The 18794-nt window shown below is 50.3% G+C and overlaps 1 protein-coding gene across 2 annotated transcripts in view; it reads left to right on the plus strand.

The window, feature by feature from the left end:
• Positions 1 to 18794, plus strand: part of PTPRU (protein tyrosine phosphatase receptor type U) — an 84309-nt gene that overhangs the window by 44740 nt on the left and 20775 nt on the right. For both annotated transcript variants that reach the window (XM_079901234.1, XM_079901235.1), the window contains exons 14-16: positions 544 to 682; positions 7723 to 7880; positions 18214 to 18404. In XM_079901234.1, coding sequence (XP_079757360.1) covers positions 544 to 682; positions 7723 to 7880; positions 18214 to 18404 — 488 coding nt within the window. The remainder of the gene's footprint in view (positions 1 to 543; positions 683 to 7722; positions 7881 to 18213; positions 18405 to 18794) is intronic.

Below are 18794 nucleotides of genomic sequence, written 5' to 3' on the forward strand. Positions count from 1 at the left end.
GGAGGGTGAGCCATTATGGTCGGGCCACGGGGGTGGTGGGTACTGGACACTGAGGTCTGTATCTTCCCCCTTTCCTATGGTGGGGAGAAGTGGGGACAGCGTGGACCCTGTGGTGTAGGGATTGTCCCTGCTCCCAGATGGGGAATGTGGTTGGTTCCCCATCCTGAGATGCCCTAACCATGCCCTGGGTACATAGTTCTCTCCCCCCATTGCCTCCCAGGAGGGCAAAAAGGTGGGGTCTGAAGGCCCCACACATCCTCCATCTCCCGTCCACTGAAGGACGGGGAGGATTTGAGGAGGCAGAGAGGTGAAGGGAGCTAATATCCCTGATAGGGGCACAGGGCACGTAAAGCCTCTGCCACAGGAATGCGGAAGGTGTGAGGGATGATGAGGAGATGGGTTTGATTGAAAGGTGGGACATGTGCTGAGGATGAGGGGCAGATGTTTATTCCTTGGGGCTTAAGGTGGTCCGGGTTTATTCCTTGGGGCTTAAGGTGGTCCTGATCTCCCCTCTGATCCTTTGTTCTGCTTTGTTCTTCCCAGCTGCCTGCAAGGAAAGCAAACAGCCCCTGGAGGTGTCCCAGAGGTCGGAGGAGATGGGGCTCATCCTGGGCATCTGTGCAGGGGGACTTGCCGTCCTCATCCTCCTCCTGGGGGCCATTATTATTATCATCCGAAAGGGGTGAGTGAGGCCGGTGCCCTGGCCCACCCTAGGCTTCTCTCCGTCAGAGGCCTGGTGAGCAGAGAGGAGGCTGGGGGCTGGTCAGGCAGTCGCCTGGCGGGTGTGTGGAGGGCTGCCAGCCTGGGCATCAGGCCTGTGGATGGACCCAAGCCGGGTTGGGGGAAGTCCGAGACTCTGCAAATGGAGCTGCCCTAGAGTGGCTTGGCTGGAGCCCAGTTCTAGCTGGTGCCGGGTGCCACTGTCCAGGCAAGGGCACTCACTGCCGGCTGCCAAGGAGCCGTGCTGGGCGTGGGCACTGCCCTCCTGTGCCTGCTGGGCTGTTCTGATGGGGATGGTGTGGAGGTAACCTGACTTGGAATCCTCAGCCCCTCGAAGGTCTTCGGCTCTCTTGTCTGCCCTAAGCACGGGGTTGTGGTGTCGATCCTGAGGTGGGGGCAGGGCTCACTCCACTTCAAAGCAAGGACCCTCTGCGCTTCCCAGGCCCCACCTTCTCTTGGGCTCTGCTTGCCCTGGACTCTGTTACTGTTGATCCTTGAGGAGTCCTCCTGGGCCCATGACTCAGAGGAGACCTCCTTCCTGCCTGTGCCATCTCCTGGGCCTCAAAGGTCCAGTCCTTGTGTTTGTGAGGGATGCATTTTCCCAGTGCATTTTGCAGTGGGCAGAGTGAATCCCATCATATCTTAGAATCCAGAATTTACAATTTTGGAGTTTTAGAAATCCAGGATTTGAGATTCTGAGAATCTCAGAATTTAGAATTACAGAGGCTCAGAGCCCAGAAACTGAGGGCTGCCATGTAGCTCAAGGATGTCTAGTCTAGTGGTTTTCCAGTCTTTCAAAAGCAGCAGAACCCATCTTCAAAACACCAAATAAACCTCTCCTGGGAGCTCAGTATATGGAGCAGCTGAAGGCTGAGCCTCGGGTTGGAGCAGGTGGGAGCTTCTGAGACCCCTTTGCCCTCCCTCCCCACCCCACCGCATTCCCCGCCAGGCAGCCCCAGGACACTGTGGTTCAAGCCCCTAATTGAGGGATGGAGATGCTGAGGCCCAGACGGGACATGGACCTGCCCAAGGTCACCCAGGGAGCCAGAGGCAGAGCCTGCTCCACCTTCTCCCCGCCTGGGCTCTGCCTTCTGTAGCCCTTGCTGCTGCCAGGCTGGGCACACATGGGTGTGTTGGCTCTGGGTCTCTGGGATGCCAGGAGCAGATAAGCGGGATCCAGGGAGATGAGGGAGAACTGGCCAGGGCTCCCTTGCCTGAGGCCAGGCAATGATAGGAGAAAAACTCTCCTAGAGAGTCTGGGGTTGGGGCATGCCACCGATGGGGTGGCGTGGGGATGTCCAGTCCAGAATGCTGGGCTCTGATTTTTCCCTTCCCGTAGTCCCTGTACAGATTCCTGAGACAAAATATTTTAAACTATCATTTAATGAATATTACTCTGTGCCAGGAGTTCTATACACATCAGCCATTAGAACAGGAGTTATCGAGCACCTCTGGGACTCAGAATACATCAGAGAATTTTTCCTTGTTGGATCCTGGCCCACGAAGCAGGTCTAAGTCCCTTAGACAGGTCAGGAAACTATCATTCAGCGACTTGGCCATGTCACTTGGCTAAGTGGCAGGTCCTGACTGAACCCAGGCCTGACTGCAAAGCCCATCCTCCTCACGGCTGGGCACGTGAAGGGCCTCACCACAACTGGCACACAGTAGGTTCCTGTAAGTGGCAAGGCCCTGGGGGCTGGGTAGTGGTGCAGATAGAGAGGACTGTAAGGGAGGGGTCAGATCTTGGGGGTTGCAGGTGGTATTTGAGGCTCTAGAAATTTACCCTCAAGGGAAGATTGGCAATGTAGGGGATGTTACCCACCCCTGCAGAGAGAGCGCCAGGCTCAGGAGAGGATGGGTCAGAGATGCTGCCAGAGCCTCACTAGGAAACCCTCCACTTTATGCAGCTGCTACTGGAAGCCTCTAGGATCCACCCCACCCCCCACCCCCTGCCCCTCCTTAGGTCCTCTAAAAGCCATTCGGTCCCATTCTGTAGCACCTCGCTGCATCCCCCGACTCCTGCCCGACCTTCAGGGTCCACTGTGCTCCTGAGGGCTCCCCTAGTCTGCATTGTGGGGCGCCATGGGACAGAGCAGCTCTGGCAGGGATGGGGGTGTTCAGATGTAATGGACAGATTAGGAGGTTGCGGAGGGAGGGCAGCTCCCAATTAGCCCCCGTGTACCCTGGTCCGCCCTGCGGACAGTAAGGCTGGATGCACCTGCCCTGGGGAACTCGGGGGTGCCCCTGGCCGGTTGGATCCCTTGGTTCCGCTTCCAGAGACCCTCCCCACATCCCTTTGCAGCCCTCCCCGCCCCGCCCCCCCCAACCCCCGGCACTTCATTCACGGCTTGCAGCGCTTTGCTCAGTATTTCTCTTCCCTGCTGGACTGAGAGCTTGCATGGGGGTGGAGGAAGTTCTGTCTTGTTGCTGTGTGTCCCCAGGGTCTGGCCCAGGGGACTTGGGTCCTCCTGAACCGCCCCCGCCAACCCAGCAGGAGGAGGGGGCAGGGAAGGGCTGAGCGCGTGCTGCCGTGGGGAGATTATTATTAACCTCACTTGTTTAGAGGAGGAAATGGAAGCTCATAAAGGTGGAGTTCTTTTATTTATTTTTCCTCATTTACTGATTACTCAATTCAATAAAATATCTCGGGAATATAATGTGCTGGGCACTGTCCTGGGCCCTGGGGATCCAGTGGTGGCAAACGCGACCAAGATGCTGTCCTGTGCTTTGTGGTTATAAGCGGGGGGCCTGGCATTAAACTAGAAAAAGCACAAATGCGTAATTACAAATTGTGAAAAGACCAGGGTGTCGGGGTGGGGGGCAGAGAGAGGGTAAAGGGGGACGTAATGTAGTTGGTGACTGTGGGGGACTCCTTAGGGAAGGCTCTTTTAAAGTCATGATATTTCAGCTGATACCAGAAGAACACCACTCCTTCAGCCCCTCCCCCCTCCCCTCAGGGCCTCTGTGAACAGCTCAGGGCCCTGGACCCCTCCTCTGTCCCTGGGGTGGGTGACATGCTGTGTGACCTCGAGCCAATCTCCTGCCCTGGCTGGGCCTCAGTCTTCCCCTCCGCTCTCCTTCCCTTCCCTCCCCCATGATGGGTGACGTGGGGCGGGTGAGTGGAGGACCCTGGAGGGGGCCTGGACGGGGCCGCAGGGGGAGCTGGCTCTGGGGGCAGGGTCCTGGGCCTGCTCTGGACTCTCGCTGACCCCCAAGATCCCCAGGCAGACCGTGACTCTCCAGGACTGGCTTCCCCACCTGGGAGCTGGGAATCAGACCTGCCCCCACTCCTCGCTGCTGGTACCTGGCGGTCAGGTCAGGGCTCTTGAGCCCCCTGTGCTTTGGGTGCCCGTGAGGGGGTGACCCGGCTCCTTTCATGGACCCCACACCCAGGGGCAGTCTGGGTGGGTGACGAGGCCGCAGTGTCCCCTGCCCTGGCCACTTGTTCCCTCCCAGGCACAGGTGCGTGCAGAGGGCTGTCCTGTCAGGGGCAGAGGGACCTGCAGGGGTGGGCGGCACGGGGACCGCAGTGGGGACTGTCTGCAGGGGAGAGTGCGGCAGTTACCTTGAGTGTGTGAGTGGGGGTGTCCGTGTGTGTGAGCGCAGGCGTCTGTGTGTGAGCGTGTGTTTGTGTATGTACCTGTGTGTCAGCGTGTGTGTTTGGATACATGTGTACGAGTGTCTGCATGTGTGTAAATATCTGTGTTTGTAAGTGCATGAGTGTGTCATTGTGTTTCTGTGTATGAGCGTGTGTGTCCAGATGAGTGTGTCTGCATATGTGAGCGTGCAGTGCGTTTCTCTTTGTGAACGCATGTGTGTATGACTGTGTGTGAAAGCTCTGCTTCCCTCCAGGCCCTTTCCCCACCTCCTTCTCACTCCAGCAGTGGACTTGGGGAAGGTTCTAGAAGGGACCTTGGGTCCTGGTCCTCAGAGACTGAGCCCGGCCAGCCCTTGGGTCAAGGAAGGCCCTTCTGACCTGTCGGTTCCCGGCCAACCCCGTCCCCGGCACGGAAAGCACCAGGCCCCTCCCTGCTGGGGGTGCTGCCCTGGGCCCGGCCTGGGGAAGGACCGTGGCCCACCTGTGCTGTTCTCTTTGCACGCTGCCAGGAGAGACCACTATGCCTACTCCTACTACCCGTAAGTAGCGCACCTGCCTCAGAGCCCCGCCCCTCCTGGGGAGCCCCTGCCCCCACCCCGGCCTGGCCTGGCATCAGCCCCTCCTCCACGGCCACCCTGTCTCTGAGCTTCCCTCCTCTGCTCTGTCTCTCCTCTCCCTGTTGTCCTCCTGCGTGGAGGTCAGGAGAGCTGGCTTTGTGGTCAGGGTCTCAGGTTCAGACCTGCCTCTGCTGAGCCACCCCAGGCAAGTCACTCGACCTCCCTGAGCCTCTGTGTCCTCTCGCCCCCGAGGCAGCCCCTTGTGTCTTGAGCCACTCCTGCTGGGTGGGACCTCCTGACGTCAGACCGCAGTCCGCGTCCAGGAAGGTCCTCACCTGGGTCCCACTCTGGATCCACAGCTCTGTGCATGTGTGTGGGGCAGACAGATGGCAGCTCTCCACACGGTGCACGCCGCTCCCAGGGTGCCACCAGCCCTTCTCCAGCTGGTGACCCCAGCTCCTCAGACCCGTTTCCTGGGCACCTCCCCTGGGCTCAGTTCTTCACACAGAATTCGCACAACAACCCTGAGAAGAGGCACTGTGATCACCCCATTTTACTGATGAGGAAACTGAGGCTCAGGGAGGTTAAGGGACTCCTCAGAGGCCACAGGACAGGCAGAGCTGGGGTTACAACCCAGGCCCCGTCGGACTCCACGGTCTGTCCATGCTGCTCTGTTTCCTGCCTCTGTGATCGCTGACCCTGCAAGCCTTCCAGAACATTCCCCTGTACCTGTGCTTGTCCCTGCCTTGCACAGCAGGCTCAGGTGGCCCAGGGCCAGCCCAGAGGATGGTGGTCTCTCACCTCCTCCCTGGACCCTCTTCTTGCATCGAAGTCACCCACCATCACACTGGCTTTTCCAGCAACCACACCCCCATCAACTCACGTGGAGCCTCCAGCTCGGCTTTTCCAGGAGCTGCTGACAAGGCAGCTCGCCCTCCCTCTCTACTTTGCAGCTAATTTTGAACCTAAATGCAGAACTTTTCCAAGTGTCCATGTTACGTGGCATCTGCTTGATCTCACCCTGAGATGGGCTGGAGGCCTCAGTGCGAGGTGTCCCTCCTGGCTGTGTCTGTGGAGCTGGTTGGTTGGTGTTTCAGGTTCTTCTTCCAAGTGGACCAGGAGGTCTGGGTGGGACCAGAGCCCTGGGGTACACCCCTGCAGACCTTCTAGGCTGGTATCCATGGTGACAGGCCCTCCTTGGGCACCATTGTTCAGCCAGCTTGACGGGCTGTCCTCTGTCTTCCCTGTGGTTGCTGGTGTCTGACCTGTCCCTCCCTCCGTCTCCTTCCCTCTCTCTCTCCCCTTGTCATTGTCCCTTTACTCTCCTCCTCCTCTGTCAGTCCTCTTGCCTCTTCTCCCTCCTCACCTCCCTTCCTCCTCCACCTTCTCTCTTATGTTGATGGTCAAGGTGACAGCCACAGAGGCTTCTTCTCACCTGCCCCCAGAGGGGTCTTTGGCTCTGCCCTGGGCCACAGTGAGGGTGATGCCCAGAGCCCGCGGGTGGGGCTGGGAGCTGGAGGCCTGGGCCTGCTGAGCCATCTCTTGTCCAGACTGGGAAGGCCGCACCCACCGCAGTGCACGGCAGCACTGGTCCCCAGCGTGGACACAGAGCCATCTTAGCACAGGAAGGACGTCGAGGTCCTGGCAGGAGGGCCACCCAGAGGTCATCCTGTCCCCCTTGGGCCCCAGGCGGCTCTTGAGCCAGGAGGGGCTGAGTGGAGTTTGCCTGTTTGTCTGGGGGAATCCCTGCACTGGCCTCTTCATCTCCATGGATGACCAGTGTCCCTGAGCCCGCGTGACCCGGAAGTCCTCTCTCAGGTCTGCCCCACACCTTGCACTCTGTAGGGCCTAGAGGTGAACGGCTCTCTCGTCCCGAGCCTTCCCTGTGATTGGGCCCTGGCTCTTCTCCAGTCTCAGCGCAGGTCCCAAGTCCTTTCCCTTTGCCTGCTGCGCAGCCCCTCGGTCTTGGAGCTGTGGCCCTTGCCTCCCCACCCCGTCCTCCCTCCCACTTTCCTCCGAGTTCCCTGGGGTCACAAACGGCCATCCTCATCTGTAAAGCTGGGCTGCAGGCCTGGGCTGTGTGTGGCCCCTGCCCAGGGGCTCTCCAGAAGCTCTGCCCTCTCGGGAGGGGCCGGGGCCTCTCGCCTTCTCTCTCTGCTGCTGCTGGTGGCTGGATGGACTGGTGGGCAGTGACGGGAATAGGGACCCTGCGTGGATTTCTTTACAAGTCTGGTGTGGCCTGTGGTGCAACCATCCTGGGGGTTCTGGGGGTTAAGAAGAAGTCATGGTTGGAGTCATTCTGCGCCCAGTGAAAACTTATGAGACTGACCGAGTACTAGCCAGACTCTGCCATGAAGGAGTGTAGTCCAACCCCACTGCAGGAGGAAGAGTTCCCAGGGCAGCTGTGTGGTGAGGACGGAGGAAGGAAGGTTACCTACGGGCCTTGCTGGGGCTGGAGCTGGGGCAGGCGTCTCCCTTGTTTGGGGTGCAGTGACTGTCTGCCGTGCCACCAGAATAGTCACCGGAGTGACTTTCCTCCCCTTTCCCGAGCCCTCGGGGCCAGTGAGAGTTAGGAGGCAGATCCCAGCCTGAGGCCACTGGTGTTCCATCCCTTGCTGTCAGCAGAGGTCCCCAGGACAGGGACCCTGCCCAGTCCCTCTTGGGGGAGGCAGCAGCTCACTGGGTCTGGTGGGCAAAGGATGGAGGCAGAGCCCCCTCAGCATCCAGAGATGCTTCTAGACTGGCTCCTGGCCTCAAGGCCCCCTGACTGCCAGACTTCCCCATCCACCTCTGGCTGCTGTCCTGCCCAGCTGAGCACCCATGTCTCCCATCAACCTTCCTCTGCAGGAAGCCAGTGAACATGACCAAGGCCACGGTCAACTACCGCCAGGAGAAGACCCACATGATGAGTGCCGTGGACCGGAGCTTCACAGACCAGAGCACCTTGCAGGAGGATGAGCGGCTGGGCCTCTCCTTCATGGACGGCCATGGCTACAGCCCCCGGGGTGAGTGCCCGGCCCTTCCTCGTGGCCCCCAGGCACTCCTCCCCCAGACTTCTGAGCCAACAGCCCAGAGCCCCACATCAGATGATTCTGTAACACCCCGAACCAACAGTACTAAGCATCCTGCTGGGTACCAGCACCAGCCCTGGGAACACAGAGAAGGCACAGGTATTATCTTTGTACTGGAGGAGCTTTAAGAAAATTGAGGACTTAGACACAGATTCATCCAAGAGGAGTGTGAGTTCATAAGTTAATTGTGGGAAGAGTTCTGGGGACTCAGAGGAGGGAGTGCTGCTGTGGGATCAGAACAGTCTCTTTCCTGCTGTGTGAGAGGAAGTGCTTGGGAGTCAGACCTCACTTTGCATCTCAGATCTCCTTAGGTGCATGACCTGGGGCAAGTGGCTTAATCTCTCTGGATGTCTGCTTCCTCATGTATAAAATGAGGGTAAAGATAATCTCTGCTGGTAGGGCTGCTGGAAGACTAAATAAGAGAATGTGTGCACATCATTTAGTGCTGTACCTGGCCTGCAGGGAGAGTATAGTGAGTCAGCTGTATATGCTAGGAACTCGTCATAAATTGCTTCATCACATGTCTTTTTATTCTACTTAGTGCTGATTTGAACAAAAAATAACATTTATGAAAATCATAAAGTCATAATAATACACCAAACACCGGTGAACCCCGCTGGTGAATTTGAACGTCATCTGGGTGCCCCTTCCATATCCCCTACCTCCCTCTTACGTGTAAATATTCCCCTGAAATTTATGTTTATAACTTTCTTGGCTTTTTGGGAGTAATTTTACCATATGTGCATGTGTCCCCAAACAGTGCATTATATAATTTTGCTCATTTTCGAGCTTGATAGAAATGAAATTGCTCTCTATTTTTCAACACAACACCATGTTTCCAGTATTTACCCAGGTGGAAGTTTTGCTCTAGTTCATTTATTTTCTCTGATGTATAGCTTTCCACTGTATGAATATATCACAATTTATTTCTTCATTCTGGCATCCATAGGCATTTGATTTGTTCCTAGTTTTCTTGTTATTACAAACGAGGCTGCTGTGAACATTCTTCAATGGATCTCCAGATGCACCTGCACAGCAGATTCTGGAAGTAGAACTGCTGGATTATAAAGTATGTGCTTGTGCTGCTTTATAAAACAGCGTCAAATTGTTTTCCAAAGTGTCTTTGCCTGTGTTCACTCCTAGCAGCAGGGTGTAAGTTTCCATTGCTCCACATCAAGATCAAAATTTGCCAGGCTTCTTCACTTTTGTCAAACTAGTTTGTATAAGATGGTAATTCTCTATAGTCTTAATTTACATTTCTCTGATTACTAGCGAGGTTGAATATATTTGCAAATCATCATTGGCCATTCAGGTTTCTTCTTCCATAAAATGCCTGTTCATGTCTTTTACCTAATTTTCTGTTCGGTTTTCTGTTGCTATCTTAGTGGTTTTTAGGAGTTCTTTATATATTTGGGATGAGACTCATTTGTCCCTTATGAATTGCAAATATCTTCTCCCAATTTGTGGCTCATCTTTGCAGGTTATTTATAGTATCTTTGGATGAACAGATTTTTATTTCAATTCAGTCAAGTTCATCAATCTTTTCCTTTTTGATTTCTATTTTTTGTGCTTGCTTAAAGAATTCTTCCTTATGTAAGGTCGTAAGATATTTTTTACTTTTTTCTAAAACTTTTAATATTTTGCATTTCACATTTAAATCTTTATCCATCTGTAGTTGATTTTTGTATGTGATATGAATTAAGGATTTTATTTTTTCTATAGGGAAAACCAACTGTCCCAGAATGAGGTATTATGGTTCATATTTTCACCACTGATTTGCAGTGCCACCCTTATCATATATCACATTCCCATACATATGTAGGTTGTGTTTTGGCTCCCTATTCTCTTTCATCGGCCCGTTTGGTGATTCCTGTACCAATAGCAAACTAGCTATCTAGGTCTTGATTTTTGACACGTCAAGCCCTCCCAACTTAGTTCTTCATCAAGGGTGTCTTGGCTCTATTTGCGCTCATTCTCTTTCTTACAGATTTTAGAATCATCTTTGCAAGTTCCTTGGAAAACCTTGTTGGATGAATTTGCTTTGACTCTTTGGATCAGTTTTCATTTTGTAAAACTGAAACTCTGTATCCATTAAACGCCCCTTTCCCTACCTTCTCAGCCCCTGGCAACCGCCATTCTACTTTCTGTCTCTATGACTTTGATTACTCTATCTCATATTAAGTGGAATCATACGGTACTTGTCTTTAGGGACTGGCTTATTTCCATTAGCATAATGTACTCAAGGTTCATCCATGTTGTAGCATCTTTCAGAATTGACTTTGTTTTCTTAAGTGTTTTTTAAAATTGCTTTTTACAAAATATTTTATTTATTTATTAAAAAAAATTTTGGGGCCACACCGCACAGCATGTGGGATCTTTAGTCCCCCAACCAGGGATCGAATCCGTACCCCCTGCAGTGGAAGCACAGAGTCCTAACCACTGGACTGCTGGGGAATTCCCAGAATTCCCTTTCTTTTTAAGGCTGAATAATATTTCATTGTATGTATACACATACTTTTCTTATCCGTTTGTCTGTTGATGGACACTTGGGTTGCTTCCATGTTTTAGCTCTTGTGAATAATGCTACTATGAACATGGATGTATACAAATATCTCTTTGGGGCCCTGCTTTCAATACTTTTGGGTATATACCCAGAAATGGAATTGCTGGATCATATAGTAGTTCTATTTTTAATTTTTTGAGGAACTGCCATACTGTTTTCCACAGTGGATGCACCATTTTACATTCCCACCAATAGTGTACAAGGGTTCCAGGTTTCCCCACATCCTTGCCAGCACTTGTTTTCTGTTCAAGACAGTTTTTTTTATAGCAGCCATCGTAATGGATGTGAGATGGTATCTCATAGTTCTGATTTGCATTTCCCTAATGCTGAATGATGTGATGTTGCGCATCTTTTCATGTGTTTATTGGCCATTTGTGTATTTTATCTGGAGAATTTTTGAATTGGGTTGTTTGTCCTTTTGTTGTTGAGTTTTAGGAGTTCTGTATATATTCTGGATATTAATCCTTATCAGATGAACAATTTACAAATACTTTATCTCATAGTGTGGGTTGCCTTTTTACTCTGCAGATAGTGTCTTTTGATGAACAAATGTTTACGTTTTTTTGTAGTCCATTTTGTCTTTTTTCCTCTTTTGTTGCTTATGCCTTTGGTGTCATAGCCCAGAAATCCTTGCCAAATCTGATGTCATGAAACGTTTGCCCTACGTTTTCTTCTAAGAGTTTTATAGTTTTGGGTCTTACATTTAGGTCTTTAGTCTTTTTTGAGTTAAGTTTTGTGTATGGTGTTAGATAAGGGTCCAACTTCATTCTTTTGCATATGGATGTCCAGTTTTCCCAGCATAAATGGTATTGATACATTTTTAGAATATCATATTTCTAAGTATTGGTCATATAGAGAAATGCAGTTGATTTTTATATGTATAGATGTTGATCTTATAACCATACACCTTGATAAACTCTTTTTTTTATTGAAGTATAGTTGGTTTAGTTCCAGGTATATAATATAGTGATTTGATATTTTTATAGATTATACATCATACAAAGTTATTACAATATTATTGACTATATTCCCTGTGCTGTATATTATATCCCTGTGACTACTTTATTTTATCACTGGTAGCTTGTACCTCTTAATCCTCTTCATCTGTTTTGCCCATCCTCCCACCCGTCTCCCCTCGGGCAGCCACTAATCTGTTCTCCATATCTGTGAGTCTGTTTCTGTTTTGTTATATTTGTCTATTTGTTTGGCTTTTTAGATTCTACACATAAGTGAAAACATACAATATTTGTCTTTCTCTGTCTGATTTATTTCACTAAGCATAATACCCTCCAGGTCCATCCATGTTGTCACAAATGGCAAGATTTCATTCTTTTTTATGGCTGAGTAATATTCCATTGTGTGTGTGTGTGTGTGTGTATATATATATATATATATATATATATATATATATACACACACAATATCTTCTTTACCTATTCATCTGTCATTGGACACTTAAGTTGCTTCCATATCTTGACTATTATAAATAGTGCTGCAAAGAACATTGAGGTGCATATCTCTTTTTGAACTAGTGTTTTCATTTTCTTTGGGTAAATATTCAGAAGTGGAATTGTTGGGTCATACGGTAGTTCTATTTTAAAGTTTTTGCAGAACCTCTGCACTGTTTTCTATAGTGACTACACCAATTTACATTCCTACCAACAGTGCAGGAGGCTTCCCTTTTCTCCACATCCTCACCAACATTTGTTATTTCTTGCCTTTTTGAGGATGGCCATCCTGACGGGTGTGAGATGATATCTCACTGTGGTTTTGATTTGCATTTCTCTGATGATTAGTAATGTTGAACATCTTTTCATGTGCCTGTTGGCCATCTGCATGTCTTCTTTGGAAAAATGCCTAAGTCTTTAAGGCATTTTGAGTTTATTTTTAAATATGGTATGAGAAAATGGTCTAGTTTCATTATTTTACTTGTAGTTGTCCAGTTTTCCCAGTACCACTTGTTGAAGAGACTGTCTTTTCCCCATTGTATATTCTTGCCTCTTTGTCATAGATTAATAAACCATATGTATGTAGGTTTATTTCTGGACTCTCTATTCTGTTCCATTGAGCTATATGTCTGCTTTTGTGCCAGTACCATACTGTTTTGATTACTGTAGCTTTGTAGTATAGTTTGAAGTCAGGGTGCTTGATACCTCCAGCTTTGTTCTTCTTTCTCAAATTGCTTTGGCCATTCAGGGTCTAAACTTTCTGATTAATTCTAATTTGTAGAATCATTCAGATTTCCTGAGTACAAAGGATGTGTGAATATTGACAGTTCTGTTTCTTATTTCTCATTTCTTATCCTTTTTTTCCTTATCTTTCTGCATGGCACTGGCTGGAACCTTAAACGGAAGTGGTTATAGCAGAAATCATTGTCTTGTTTTCCTGGTTTTAAAAGAAATGCTTCTAACATTAAAACAGCGAGAATGAAGTTTGCCATAGGTTTTTGGAGGAAATGCCTTATCAGATTAACAAAATTGCTTTCAGTTTTTAGTTCGCTAAGAGATTTTATTTTAAATGGGCATTAAACTTAGCAAATGCTTTTTTTTCTGGATTTACTATGATGCCATATTTTTTTCCTTTAGTTTGTTAGTGAGGTGAGTGACATTTTTAGATTTTCTAATGTTAAAATAACCTTCAATTCCTGGGGTAAATTCAACTTGGTCATCATGCATAATTTTTTTAAATGAATTATTGGATTCAGTATAATTATAATACTGTTCAAGATTCTAAAGTTGTATTCCTGAATGGGATTGGCCTATAATTTTTCTTTTTTTATACTGTCTTTGTCTGGTTTCTGGTATTAAGATTCTGTTTGTCTTATAAAATGCATTGAGGGCTTCCCTGGTGGTGCAGTGGTTGGGAGTCTGCCTGCCGATGCAGGGGACGTGGGTTCGTGCCCCGGTCTGGGAGGATCCCACATGCCGCGGGGTGGCTGGGCCCGTGGGTCGTGGCTGCTGGGCCTGCGCGTCTGGGGCCTGCGCATCCGGAGACTGTGCTCCACAGCGGGAGAGGCCACAGCGGTGGGAGGCCCGCGTACCGGAAAGAAAAAAAAAAAAGCATTGAGGGCTCTTCTCTTTTTTCCTTATCATGGGAGATTGGAGTAATTGACTCCTTGAAAGTTTGGTGGAATTCACCTGTGAAATAATCTTTTTTTTTGTTGTTTTCTTTATGGAAACATTTTAAACTTTTAATTCAATCTATTTAAAGGGGTAAAGGACTATTCAAGCTTTCTGTTTTTTTCAAGACACTTTTAGTAAGTTATAGTTGTCTAGGAATGTGTCCATTTCATTTATGTTATCAAATTCATTGACATGCATTTATGCATCACGTTCTCTTTGTGACCTCCCTCATTAAATTTACACACACAGTAGTAGCTGTTATCAACCCTTCATCTTACAAATGAGGAAACAGAGACCCAGAGAGGAGAATCACTTGTCCAGATCAAGCAGAAGGTGGCAGAGTCAGGATTTAAATTCAGGTCTTTCTGAATTGCAAATTGCTGTTTCTGCTGTATCATGCTGGGACTAGAGGACCAGGTGGGATTTGGACCGGCAGAGATGGGAAGGAAAAGGCAACTGTGCATGAAGAACAGCATGTGTGAATGCATGGAGGCGGGCACAGAGGACGACATGGAGAGGTGTGCTTGGGCTGAAAACTCAAGTGGGTGCTGGGGGGAGTGGGAGGTGAAGGTGGTGTGGGCACATGCCTTGCTGCTGAGTCTTACGGAGAGATGCAGTGAGCCAGGAAACACGGGTTCTGCTCCCAAGGAACTCACTGACTAGTTGGGGAGATGAGATTGACCCAGGGAAGTCCACACTAGGCTAATTGCCAGGGGGTAGTGGGGACAGTGAGTCCTGCCATAGTCTTGAGAAGATACACCTTTGGGCAGGGGAGGTCAGGGTTTCGGCTGAGATGGGTGAGATTTGACTGATGGTGAGGAGGGCGGGGCCGCTGAAGGCAGGATGCAGGACACGGGGAAGGTGTGACGGCTGGGAAGCTCAAGGTGTATTCAGGAGACTGGAGCTCAGTCTCAAGGCTTCTCTCTCTTTCTTTATGCCCCATGCTGGTCTAGCCGCCACTTCCTTCTTTTCTTTCCAAACAGTGGAGGCCAGAGTTTTGTGGTTTAGAACAGAAAGCCATATTGATTTTGATGTATCCTCAATATGGAAGTTTTAAATAGGGACTTCCCATGCTGAGTAAATGTTGAGCTGGGATGTTCCCAAGATGTTGGAACATGCCCCCTTCGACTCTGATCTTGCCTATGAAAACCCTCAAACCCTCTGGGCCCTGTCCATCCGGAGCTCTTGACCTGTGTGGGAACCAGTGGGTTCCGGCCAAATGGTTCGTCAAATAAGTGCCCCTTATTTGACACCACAAATGCCCCTTTATCAGGGAGAGGAAAACAGAGAAAGACAACAGGATCCCAGAGTCAGTTGGGCCTGGGTTTGAATCCTGATGCTTCCACTTAAGGAGCAGGTAACTTAACCCTTCTGGGCCTCAGTTTCCTTGTTTAATAGGGGGGATAACAATAGCACCTACTTCATAGGGATATTCTAAGGATTGAATGACTTAAGAATCATGCTAGGCATATGAAAGCACTCGGTATGTTAGATATTGTTAGCTATTATTACAGACTGTGTTTCTTTAAAGTTATTTGCTAATTGCAGATAGTGAAGGAAAAATATAATATGCTGCTAGATTGTATAACCGGTGGCCTGTCTTCATCTGAGGGTGGGTGGGAATCGGGGAAAGTGCCCATCTTTGAGGAAAGTCTGAGGATCTCCATTTTCAAATGAGGAAACTGAGGTCCAGAGAGGTCAAGCGGCTTGAGTCAGAATTCAAATTCAGGTTTCTCCGACTGCACACCCAGTGTGGGCCTCAGCCCTCGCCACAAAACATCAACTGTCCAGTGGTTACTCCCCCAAATTGTCCGACAATCATAATGGAGCTGGAGAGAGCCTGGGAGAGCCCCTGAGTGGTGACCTTGAAGCTGATAACTGGCTCTTACCTTCCTTCCTCTCTTCCTCCCTTTCAGGAGCTTCCAGCTGTGGGCAAGCTGGTTCTCGGGGTATGTGTGTGTATGGGAGAGGTGGGGTGGGGGGAGCGGTGTGTGTGTGTGTTTGTGTGTGTGTGTGTGTGAGTGTGAGTGAAATCCCATGGTAATTCATGGGTGAGAAGAGCAAGGACCTGTCTTCTCTGGGCCCCAGGAAATGGAGGGTCTTCTTGGCAGCATCATTGTTCATCGTCCTTTGTCTTCGGGTGCTCTTATTTGTAGAACATCTTGTGTTGCTCTCGGGCTCAGCTGGAAGCCGCCCAGCTTTGCTTCTGGCTTCCTGTCTGGACCCCAAGCAAGTGGGATTTTTTGCTTGTCTTCACCCATTGCAAGATGGTTCCATGCCTACTTGTGAGGCTGTATCAGGGCTTCCAAGCCTTCAAGATCTCTGGGATGAGCTGTTGGATTCTGCAGCCAGAGAGCTCTCTATGGAGCCGTTGGCATGGTTTCCACGAAGAACACTTAGGACCCCTTCGTCTCTGAGTTCTTTGAGCCAGCAGAAATCTTCTTTTCTTGAAACCTTTGTGCTTGTCTTGTGTGTTTGTGGTAGATGGTCTTTAGGATTGTCAGGTCCTGGACCAAGATCCTAGGGTGGAGAAGGACCAAGACAGAAAGACCACCTCTTGTCAAACAGCTGCCCTGGCTTTCTGGGACTCCAGAGGTTCCTGCCTTTCCTGGAAGCTCCTGATCATGTCAACAGCACCATCTGCAGGTGCCCATGTGCCAGGCACTGGGCTGGGTGTTTCATACACATTATCTTATTGAATATTTACATCATCATCTTGGAGAGTAACAGTTTTAATCTTCATTTGTCATATGAAAAGGGAAATTTCTGGAGAGTAATTAATATCCCCAAGGTCACATGCAGAGTTGGGATTTGATCTGAAGCCTGTCTGACTTCAGAGTGTGTCTCTTAATCACCATATTACACTGTGTTCCCCTGAGGATGTTTCATGAAACAAGCTTTCCGTGGTGAAAGAGGGAGGTGAAACATTGCTGTTTTCCTCCATCTCTTGGAGATTTAAAATACACACTAACTTGTTGGAAGCCCTGAGAGGTTTAACAGGGAAAAAAACACCTACTTATTTTTGTTTAAAACAATTTCACAGACTCCTTTAAAACGTAGAACCCCTCCTCATCCTCCTCCTCTTCTTTTTAATGGAATACCGTTGAGTCATCTGGCACAACCAGTATTTTCTGGAACACACCTGGACAACCACTACATTAGGCAAATCTCTCCTCTTTGGGTCTCAGTTTCCCTATCTGAAAAACTAAGGGTTTGGCGCATTGGACCACAAATGTGTAACTGGCACATGACTTGCCCTCCAGCTGTAAGCAGCTAGAAATCTGGATAAAATACGTGAAACAGTTGTTTTCAGACATCGGGTACCAGGCACCTCATGACTGTGATTCCCGAGAGAAGAGAAACACACGAGGTGAGCCTTGCCTGGCATCACCTTTCTACTTGGAGGTAGTTTTCAAACCTCAGCACGGGAAGGGGAACCCAAGCTGGGCCTGCAGTCTCCCTGATTTGAAGAGGCAGAGATTGGACTTCGGGGAAGTGGAGCTGCACAGAGGAGGGTGGTGGTGGTGTCCGTCCTGGTGCTGCATTCATTCTGTCTGTTAGTCATGACTAGGAATTAGAGGCCAGGCACCAGCCAGAGAAGGCTCCCCAAGGAGGGTCATTTTAGCTGAGACCTGAATGATGAGTATGAGTTCACCAGGCGTAAAGGGGGGAGTGTTTGAAGCAGAGGAAAAGCGTGTGTGAAGGCACAGGGCAGGGACAGGGCTGGCATCTAGGCCCCGCTGGGCAGAGATCAGCGGTGAGACACGCGGAGAATGAGCCCCTGCACCTCTCCCAGGCCAGGAGAAGGGAATGAGTGTGTGGGAGTGAGTGTTGGAAGGTGGGTGTGGCTGGGCAGGACTGTTTTCTCAATCCCAGGACCTGATCTAAGGACCAGGGTGGGATGTCCTTGGGGATGCTGACCAGGAGAGCCAGGAAGTGGGTGGTCTGGAGGGAGAGGATAGTTTCCTGGGGCACGTGGAGCACTGTGAACCTCTCCGCCTCTTCCCCACGGGCTGAGCCTACGCACAGGCTGACAATGGAAATGCTTACGCAGGAGAAACGCCTCTATTCAGGTGCTTCCCGTTAATCTGCAGAAGGGGTGGCAGCAGCAGCTAGTTTCGGGACTTTCTTGTCTTTGAATGGGGGTAATTGCTGGGAGTTGTCAATGTTCCAGATTGTTCCCTGGAAGAGGGGAAGGAAGGAGGGATGTCATGGGCTCTGCTGAGCACTTCCCCCTGCAGGCAGCACGTGAAGTCACAGAGGGGTGGGCCCTGCAGGGGAGCCCAGGAGGGTGAGGGGACCACGGGATCACAGCAGGCAGGGCCGAACCAGAAGGGCCCTGCGAGTTCATATGAACCAATCCCCTCAGTTTACAGATGGCAAAACTGAGATGCAGCAGGGAAGGGGCCACCCAGGGTCACACAGGGTGGGCCCAGCCAGCTGCTTGGCTCCAGCAAACAGCCCAGGCGTCCTCCACGCTGGCCGTGTTCCCTTCCCTCCCTCGGCCCCCTGAGTCCATCTGGGGTTCCCCAGGCTGGGGCCTGTGTGTATCAGAAACCCCTTTCCCTTCCTCTGACTACAGGAGACCAGCGCAGTGGTGGGGTCACTGAGGCCAGCAGCCTCCTGGGGGGCTCACCGCGGCGTCCGTGTGGCCGGAAGGGCTCCCCGTACCACACGGGGCAGCTGCATCCCGCGGTGCGTGTGGCCGACCTCTTGCAGCACATCAACCAGATGAAGACGGCCGAGGGCTATGGCTTCAAGCAGGAGTATGAGGTGCACGGCCCCAGTCCAGCCAGGACCCCTCGCCAGGGCCTTGCCTGGTTGCTCCTCCCTGTGGACCCTGGCAGCCCTCAGCCCAGCCCTGGATGGACCCATGCTCTGACAGTCCCCAAATTCAACCTAATGTTTTGACCTTGACCTTGATCCTAACCTCAGACTGACCTGGTTTCTAACTCTCATCCTAACCCTGACTTGAAAACTGGTCTTGAATCTTATCTCAGTCTCCATCTGGACCCTGCCGGGATCCTTATTCTATTCCTGATATGAACCTGACCACCAACACTGACCCTGACCTCCAACCTAAATCCCAGTCTGACTTTGACCCTGACTCTCATCCTAAGCTCCATTTGGACTCTGACTTGAATCCCATCCTACCTCCATCTG

The sequence above is a fragment of the Stenella coeruleoalba genome (assembly GCF_951394435.1).
Source record: "Stenella coeruleoalba genome assembly, chromosome: 1".
NCBI classification, from domain to species: domain Eukaryota; kingdom Metazoa; phylum Chordata; class Mammalia; order Artiodactyla; family Delphinidae; genus Stenella; species Stenella coeruleoalba.